Source organism: Xyrauchen texanus, chromosome 34, assembly GCF_025860055.1.
Source record: "Xyrauchen texanus isolate HMW12.3.18 chromosome 34, RBS_HiC_50CHRs, whole genome shotgun sequence".
In the NCBI taxonomy this organism is placed as follows: domain Eukaryota; kingdom Metazoa; phylum Chordata; class Actinopteri; order Cypriniformes; family Catostomidae; genus Xyrauchen; species Xyrauchen texanus.
In genome coordinates, this window is record NC_068309.1 from 2534660 (window position 1) to 2544659 (window position 10000).

General features: G+C 28.5%; 1 protein-coding gene and 1 long non-coding RNA gene across 5 annotated transcripts in view; one reads left to right on the forward strand and one right to left on the reverse strand.

Moving 5' to 3' along the window:
* LOC127627850 (uncharacterized) overlaps positions 1-10000 on the forward strand; it is a 258329-nt gene that overhangs the window by 18481 nt on the left and 229848 nt on the right. The gene's annotated exons all lie outside the window — the stretch shown is intronic.
* The window catches only part of LOC127627828 (cingulin-like protein 1), a 66275-nt gene that overhangs the window by 11262 nt on the left and 45013 nt on the right, over positions 1-10000 (reverse strand). For all 4 annotated transcript variants that reach the window (XM_052104403.1, XM_052104400.1, XM_052104402.1 and 1 more), the window contains 5 exons: positions 9782-9949; positions 8416-8589; positions 8206-8295; positions 6077-6160; positions 3473-3591 (listed from right to left, as the gene is read on the reverse strand). In XM_052104403.1, the coding sequence (XP_051960363.1) occupies positions 3473-3591; positions 6077-6160; positions 8206-8295; positions 8416-8589; positions 9782-9949 (635 nt within the window). The remainder of the gene's footprint in view (positions 1-3472; positions 3592-6076; positions 6161-8205; positions 8296-8415; positions 8590-9781; positions 9950-10000) is intronic.

Here is a 10000-nt window from a genome sequence, read left to right on the forward strand (position 1 = left end):
ATATATGGATTAAAAGATTATATTTCATATATTATGTATTTTATTAATATTATATATGGATTAAAAGATTATATTTCATATATTATGTATTTTATTAATATTATATATGGATTCAAAAGATTATATTTAATATATTATGTATTTATTAATATTATATATAGATTCAAAAGATTATATTTGATATATTATGCATTTTATTAATATTATATATGGATTCAAAAGATTATATTTAATATATTATGCATTTTATTAATATTATATATGGATTCAAAAGATTATATTTGATATATTATGCATTTTATTAATATTATATATGGATTCAAAAGATTATATTTAATATATTATGTATTTTATTAATATTATATATGGATTAAAAAGATTATATTTAATATATTATGTATATTAATATTATATATAGATTCAAAAGATTATATTTGATATATTATGCATTTTATTAATATTATATATGGATTAAAAGATTATATTTCATATATTATGTATTTTATTAATATTATATATGGATTAAAAAGATTATATTTAATATATTATGTATTATTAATATTATATATAGATTCAAAAGATTATATTTGATATATTATGCATTTTATTAATATTATATATGGATTAAAAGATTATATTTCATATATTATGTATTTTATTAATATTATATATGGATTAAAAAGATTATATTTAATATATTATGTATTTTATTAATATTATATATAGATTCAAAAGATTATATTTGATATATTATGTATTTTATTAATATTATATATGGATTCAAAAGATTATATTTCATATATTATGTATTTTATTAATATTATATATGGATTCAAAAGATTATATTTGATATATTATGCATTTTATTAATATTATATATGGATTCAAAAGATTATATTTGATATATTATGCATTTTATTAATATTATATATGGATTCAAAAGATTATATTTAATATATTATGTATTTTATTAATATTATATATGGATTAAAAAGATTATATTTCATATATTATGTATTTTATTAATATTATATATGGATTCAAAAGATTATATTTCATATATTATGTATTTTATTAATATTATATATGGATTCAAAAGATTATATTTGATATATTATGCATTTTATTAATATTATACAAAGATTAAAAAGATTATATTTCATATATTATGTATTTTATTAATATTATATAAAGATTAAAAAGATTATATTTCATATATTATGTATTTTATTAATATTATATAAAGATTAAAAGATTATATTTCATATATTATGTATTTTATTAATATTATATAAAGATTAAAAGATTATATTTCATATATTATGTATTTTATTAATATTATATATGGATTCAAAAGATTATATTTCATATATTTTGTATTTTATTAATATTATATATGGATTCAAAAGATTATATTTGATATATTATGCATTTTATTAATATTATATATGGATTCAAAAGATTATATTTGATATATTATGTATTTTATTAATATTATATATGGATTCAAAAGATTATATTTGATATATTATGCATTTTATTAATATTATATAAAGATTAAAAGATTATATTTCATATATTATGTATTTTATTAATATTATATATGGATTAAAAGATTATATTTCATATATTATGTATTTTATTAATATTATATATGGATTAAAAGATTATATTTCATATATTATGTATTTTATTAATATTATATATGGATTAAAAGATTATATTTCATATATTATGTATTTTATTAATATTATATATGGATTAAAAGATTATATTTCATATATTATGTATTTTATTAATATTATATATGGATTAAAAGATTATATTTCATATATTATGTATTTTATTAATATTATATATGGATTAAAAGATTGTATTTCATATATTATGTATTTTATTAATATTATATATGGATTAAAAGATTATATTTCATATATTATGTATTTTATTAATATTATATATGGATTAAAAGATTATATTTCATATATTATGTATTTTATTAATATTATATATGGATTAAAAGATTATATTTCATATATTATGTATTTTATTAATATTATATATGGATTAAAAGATTATATTTCATATATTATGTATTTTATTAATATTATATATGGATTAAAAGATTATATTTCATATATTATGTATTTTATTAATATTATATATGGATTAAAAAGATTATATTTGATATATTATGTATTTTATTAATATTATATATGGATTAAAAGATTATATTTCATATATTATGTATTTTATTAATATTATATATGGATTAAAAAGATTATATTTCATATATTATGTATTTTATTAATATTATATATGGATTAAAAGATTATATTTAATATATTATGTATTTTATTAATATTATATATGGATTAAAAAGATTATATTTAATATATTATGTATTTTATTAATATTATATAAAGATTAAAAAGATTATATTTGATATATTATGTATTTTATTAATATTATATATGGATTAAAAGATTATATTTCATATATTATGTATTTTATTAATATTATATATGGATTCAAAAGATTATATTTGATATATTATGCATTTTATTAATATTATATATGGATTAAAAGATTATATTTGATATATTATGTATTTTATTAATATTATATATGGATTCAAAAGATTATATTTAATATATTATGTATTTTATTAATATTATATATGGATTCAAAAGATTATATTTCATATATTATGTATTTTATTAATATTATATATGGATTAAAAAGATTATATTTCATATATTATGTATTTTATTAATATTATCTATAGATTAAAAAGATTATATTTAATATATTATGTATTTTATTAATATTATATAAAGATTAAAAATATTATATTTCATTTATTATGTATTTTATTAATATTATATAAAGATTAAAAATATTATATTTCATTTATTATGTATTTTATTAATATTATGTATGGATTAAAAGATTATATTTCATATATTATGTACAGTATATTATTAGTATTTTATATATCTTAATAGGTTTAACAGACATAAATAAACATTTAGTACATTTGTAATTATTTACAATATTTCTTCAACAATTAAACTCTAAATACAACTAAAATATTATCAGAAATGAAATAACTAAGGAAATGGATGAAGACTTTATAGGCCATCACTGGTCAGCATCTTTAAATGACAAACATTTTCTTCAAATGAAAAATTTTGCTAAAAATTAAACATAATATTTCATATTTTATAAAAGCTAAACACACATAATTTTACATTTTGATAATCTTTTTTTCAATCCATAAACATGTTTCGATAAACATTTTGGTAACATTTGTTAACATGAACGAACAATAAACAATAAAAATACTTTTACAGCATTTATTAATCGTAGTTCATGTTAATTCAACATATAACAACACTGATTGTATATGTTGCCCCTTTATGTGAAGGCAATAGGTGCAGATCTGAAGCACTGTTAAAGTGTGTCTCACCTCTCCTCCGTTCGGAGTGTGATCTCCAGATCTTTAGCTTTACTCTCAGCTCTCGTGATGGAGTCCACTTCAACTCTGTTATTCTGCATTTCCTCCATCTCAGAGCGCAGATCACGCAGCTGAACACAACAAAACACGGAGCTGATAATCTCTTGAATGAGTACTGTATGTTTTGTTTTCGTTTTAGTCATTATTTCAGTCTTTTAACCCTCCTGTGGTATTCGGTCATATTTGACCGGAATGGTTTATCGGATATGATATATGATAAAGTGTTTAAAGACAGGCAATACACCGGGGGACTCTTATTTTGAAATGTTTGCGCTTCACTGCTTCCAGCTGCTCATTCAAACAGATATGGGAAATAAAAAGTATTTAAACGTTTTAAAATGTTCAAAAGCTTGTTTTCTGAAAGTGAACTCGGCATTGGACAAATAGTTCAGATAGTTTAAGGAAAGTCTAGAACATTCTGAGAAAATCATCTACACAACAGGGTACCGCTAATTTAAGATTGTGTAAAAAATATATATATATTTTTAAGTTTGGAATTGTATTTCTTTTTTTAAACGCTTTTTTCGTTTGGAATTTTATATTTTTTTATTTAATGCTTTTTTCGTTTGGAATTTTTTAAAAAATGTAAAAAAAAATTTTATTTAATGCTTTTTTCGTTTGGTAATTTTATATTTTTTTAATTAATGCTTTTTTCGTTTGTAATTTTTGTATTTTTTATTTAATGCTTTTTTCGTTTGGTAATTTTATATTTTTTTTATTTAATGCTTTTTTCGTTTGTAATTTATAAATTTTTTATTTAATGCTTTTTTCTTTTGTAATTTGTTTTATTTTTTATTTAATGCTTTTTTCGTTTGGTAATTTTATATTTTTTATTTAATTCTTTTTTCATTTGTAATTTTTTTTTTTTTTTATTTAATGCTTTTTTCGTTTGTAATTTTTAATTTTTTATTTAATGCTTTTTCGTTTGGTAATTTTATATTTTTTATTTAATGCTTTTTTCGTTTGGTAATTTTATATTTTTTATTTAATGCTTTTTTGTTTGTAATTTTGTATTTTTTATTTAATGCTTTTTTCGTTTGGTAATTTTTTTATTTTTTATTTAATGCTTTTTTCGTTTGGTAATTTTATATTTTTTTATTTAATGCTTTTTTTCATTTGTAATTTATACATTTTTTATTTAACGCTTTTTTCGTTTGTAATTTGTTTTATTTTTTATTTAATGCTTTTTTCATTTGGTAATTTTATATTTTTTATTTAATGCTTTTTTCGTTTGTAATTTTTGTATTTTTATTTAATGCTTTTTTCATTTGGTAATTTTTTTATTTTTTATTTAATGCTTTTTTCGTTTGGTAATTTTATATTTTTTTTATTTAATGCTTTTTTCGTTTGTAATTTTTGTATTTTTTATTTAATGCTTTTTTCGTTTGTAATTTTTTAAATTTTTTATTTAATACTTTTTTTCGTTTGGAACACACACTGACGCTTTTCTCTTAGTATTGTGTATTTATTTTTAATTTAAAACATCTTTGTGCACAGAAGTGTGTTTTTTGTATTGTGGGCTAATTCCACGACTGCCATCTATTAATCTGAATGGTGTGGAAAAGCAACTTTAATAAATAAATGCATGTCTACCACAATTAAATTCATCACAAACAGTGGCCATCCAATTGTTCTCCTTGCACTTATCGATGACCGGTGCATGATACGAGATATTCGTGTTGGCACTCCTGGAAGTGTCACGTTTGAGGCATCGGATCTATATGCTGTTGAGATCAATCCATAATCAAGTACAATATATTGGCTTTCAAGGATGTATATCTTGTCGTCATGGTAACACAGGCTAACGATTGGGGAAAATTCTATCATGTGACACTATATTTTTGCGTTAATGTCGCTTTGTTGAATATATCGACTTCTTAATTGTCTAGAAGCTCAATCAAGGTGTTGTTGGAAAGCGTTGCAATGAAGAACAACATTTCATCATCAATAGTGGAGTATATATATTTTGCCGATGATTTGTTGATCATGCTTTTACTACTGGACTTCATATTTTATTCTGAACTTCTAAGACATGGCATTGGATTATTTACCCAAACAAGCTCACAGACAAGTAAACAAGGGCTCATTTTAAAGAAAACAACTTAAGGTAAGAGTTCATATATATATATATATATATTAGTGTGTGGCTATTTGGGGCTTTCAGAAGCAGTGACGAGACATTTGACTTTGATGCCTTACAGAGATCATCTTTTGATAAACATGCAAACTGTGGTGTTAAGCAAACAAAATAAACTACATAGTCACATTCCTGAGAATGAGACCTTTCATTTGATATATGACATGCTATATGAAACACTTTTATAATCATATTTACATTTTAACGTCATTACCAAAAGGTGGCGCTCATTTACGACACAGAGGCTTTCAGGTCTTATCTTGTTATTTTATGTAACATAAATGCAAAAGTGATGGAGTTCTGTCGAAAGTTAAGATTCTAACATTTCAAATGGTACCACATATGCCAGACTCGTTAATCCGGGGACTTTTATTTTGTACGTTTTAATCAAAATCGTTTAATAATGAATGAACACACACCTGTCGCTCTAGAATGGCTTTCTCACACTCGAGCTGGTCGTTCAGATCTTTCTCCTGAATGAGTTTCAGCTGCAGTTGTTCAGACTGTAAACAAACACACACGTTATTTTACTTTAATCTCATTTAATTTAGCATTAAGACAATTTACTGACTGTCGTACGGATAATGCACACAAAAGAGCAAGAGCTCTCCCATAATAGCGGCAATCGCTCAATCTATCTAGGATACTGGTATTTTCTGCTTTGTTTTCAGCGTTAAGTCCAATTACTATGGAGCCCCTTAGAGGACGTGGCAGGAATTTTTTTTGCTGAAATATTTTGTGTTCCCTCGCAATAACGTTACCATGGTTTTACAAAAAAAAATACAAATAAAAAAATAAATAAAAAAAAATTAACCTTGATATTCGTAGTGAAACCATAGTAGGCCTACTAATACAAGAAATACAACAAAAACTATAGTAAAAAAAATATATATAATTTTGTTTATTTTGATTTACTAGTAAAACTAGCTATAGTAACCACAAGATTAACCACGGATAATCTATAGTAAAACCATGGTTACTATCAAAAAATTAAATAAAAAAACGTTTAGCCTAAAACAATCATGTTACTACAATATTACTATAGATAAAACACGTTTTCCGCCAAAAACTATGGTTACTACGGACTACAATATCGCTACAAGTTTTGCGTTCCCTCGCTACAAGTTTTGCGTTCCCTCGCATCCCTCGCTGCAAGTTTTGCGTTCCCTCGCTACAAGTTTTGCGTTCCCTCGCATCCCTTGCTACAAGTTTTGCGTTCCCTCGCATCCCTTGCTACAAGTTTTGCGTTCCCTCGCTACAAGTTTTGCGTTCCCTCGCTACAAGTTTTGCGTTCCCTCGCTACAAGTTTTGCGTTCCCTCGCATCCCTCGCTACAAGTTTTGCGTTCCCTCGCATCCCTCGCTACAAGTTTTGCGTTCCCTTGCTACAAGTTTTGCGTTCCCTCGCTACAAGTTTTGCGTTCCCTCGCATCCCTCGCTACAAGTTTTGCGTTCCCTCGCATCCCTCGCTACAAGTTTTGCGTTCCCTTGCTACAAGTTTTGCGTTCCCTCGCATCCCTCGCTACAAGTTTTGCGTTCCCTCGCATCCCTCGCTACAAGTTATGCGTTCCCTCGCATCCCTCGCTACAAGTTTTGCGTTCCCTCGCATCCCTCGCTACAAGTTTTGCGTTCCCTCGCATCCCTCGCTACAAGTTTTGCGTTCCCTCGCATCCCTCGCTACAAGTTATGCGTTCCCTCGCATCCCTCGCTACAAGTTTTGCGTTCCCTCGCTACAAGTTTTGCGTTCCCTCGCTACAAGTTTTGCGTTCCCTCGCTACAAGTTTTGCGTTCCCTCGCATCCCTCGCTACAAGTTATGTGTTCCCTCGCATCCCTCGCTACAAGTTATGCGTTCCCTCGCTACAAGTTTTGCGTTCCCTCGCTACAAGTTTTGCGTTCCCTCGCTACAAGTTTTGCGTTCCCTCGCTACAAGTTATGCGTTCCCTCGCTACAAGTTTTGCGTTCCCTCGCTACAAGTTTTGCGTTCCCTCGCATCCCTCGCTACAAGTTATGCGTTCCCTCGCTACAAGTTTTGCGTTCCCTCGCTACAAGTTTTGCGTTCCCTCGCTACAAGTTTACCACGGTTTTACTACAGTAAAGACAAACGTTTTCGCGAGGCTAAGCGTAAACGTCTTGCGAGGCTAGCGTAACACCCTGAGAGTCCGGGGAGGGTGGCTCACCCGGCTTGAAGCGTTTCGAGCCCCCTAGGAGCGAGTGAGCAGAACTGGTTCCAGACGACCGAGGAGGCGGTGAAAGCTAGGCAGGCCGGTTCAGTTGTCACCCCTCGTTCCAGATGGACAAACTCTTCCACAACCACCCCCTGATCGACAGGAGTATGTGACGTATCGCGAGGTTAGCGCAAAAGCGTCTTCAGAGGGAACGCACAACTATTTAAGAAAAAATTCACACCCTAAGGTGCGTGTTTACATGTTGGTCTACATGTCTGTGTTCGGTTCATGCACAGAATAAGCCTGATTGTGCGATACTAACCTCAATCTGTCTAAATAACGGATACACGGATGAATGGATGAGTCTCGTGATGCTGTACTGACCTGATCCAGAGCTCTCTTGTGTTTGGACGCCCATCTCTGCTCGTTCTCCTGTATCTCCTCTAGATCACTCTCTAGATCAATGGCCTTCTCCTGAAACACACACACACACACACACACACACACACACACACACACACACACACACACATCCGGTCAGAACAACATGCCTGAAACATGTGTGCATTACTGCATGTCTATATGAGTGAGTACCTGTGCTAGTTTGAGTTGTATGGCGAGGTCGTCTCTTGTCTGATTCAGCGTCTGTATTTCCACGCGTAAATCCTCCACAGTTCTCTCGGCTTGTTTACACTGGAGCTGAACACGTTCACGCAGCTGAATCTCCTCTTCTAGAGTCTGTTCCCGATCGCTCAACTTCACCGTCACCTACACACAAACACAGAGAAGAGACAACACGGTCATAATGGTGTAAATGTTCAAATGTGAAAGTCGCTTTTTTTCCATCCAAGTTACGAATTTCAGCAATGCCGCAGTAACAATAAGCAGCGCTTCGATCACACCAGTTCAAGAGAACAAATTCGTCACTTCTAGGGGAAATTGGTGCAAAATAGAAATGAAAATGGACGTTGAAGCCTCTTCGTGAAATGCAATTACTCAAAACGCTCTGAACTTCATGTTTGCTAGCATACAGCGGCAGATACCTCATGTCTACTGTAAGCTTTGCATTCGGCTTTTCACAATAACCAGATAAACATTTCAGATGCTATGTGATGAGATCGACGGATCAAATATTCATGTGTCATATGTTGCTGGAAAGCTCTTAAAGTGTAGAATACAACCAGCTGATTTGTTTTACTCACAGATGAAACTATAGCGAGTAACAGCTAAATACATGTCTTTGACAATTATGTTGTGTTGCTTATATGCCGCGTTATCACTTATAACTTCACGAAAAATTAACGGAACATAAAATATCACATGTCATTACTTAGAGGAGGTGATTATCTTTCAATCGAGTCCACGCACAAGATAATCAGATGTATAGATCATTAGATAATCCACATGAAGCACAATGTTACATATGGCCACCAGGAGATGGCGCCAAATACACGAGACAGATTCAATGATGCCTCAAATGACACAGAATGAAACTCAATGTATATATTATTGCACTCAGTAAAAACATAAGTCATCAAATAGTCATGTGTCATATGTTGTTGGAAAGCTCTCAAAGAGTAAAATACAACCAGACTGTTTGTTTTACTCACAGATAAAAATATAGCGAGTAACAGCTAAATATATATCTTTGACAATTATGTTAGTGTTGCATATAAGCCGCGTTTTCACTTATAACTTAACTATAAATGGAACATAACAATATAACACAATATCACATATCAAGAGTCTGTGATTATCTTTCAAACGAGTCCACACACAAGATAATCAGATGTATAGATCATTAGATAATCCACATGAAGCACAATGTTACATATGACCACCAGGAGATGGCGCCAAATACATGACACAGACTCAATGATGACTCAAATGACACAGAATGAAACTCTTGGGGTTTGTTATCCTGATCTAGAGTTCTGTAGAGTTGAATAGAATTGTTCACCTCTCCCTGCAGTCTGCTGACGATCTGTGTGAGACGCAGGAGCTCTTGATCTTTCTCCAGAACGCTCTCCTCCAGCTCCTCCACACGCAGCTGCGCATCCGCTCGCAGCTTCTGCTGCAGACTCAGATCAGCTCGAGCACGATTGGATTCCTGAAGAGCGTCTGACAACTGAGACACAAGACAGACCACACAAAATCAACACATATATATATATATATA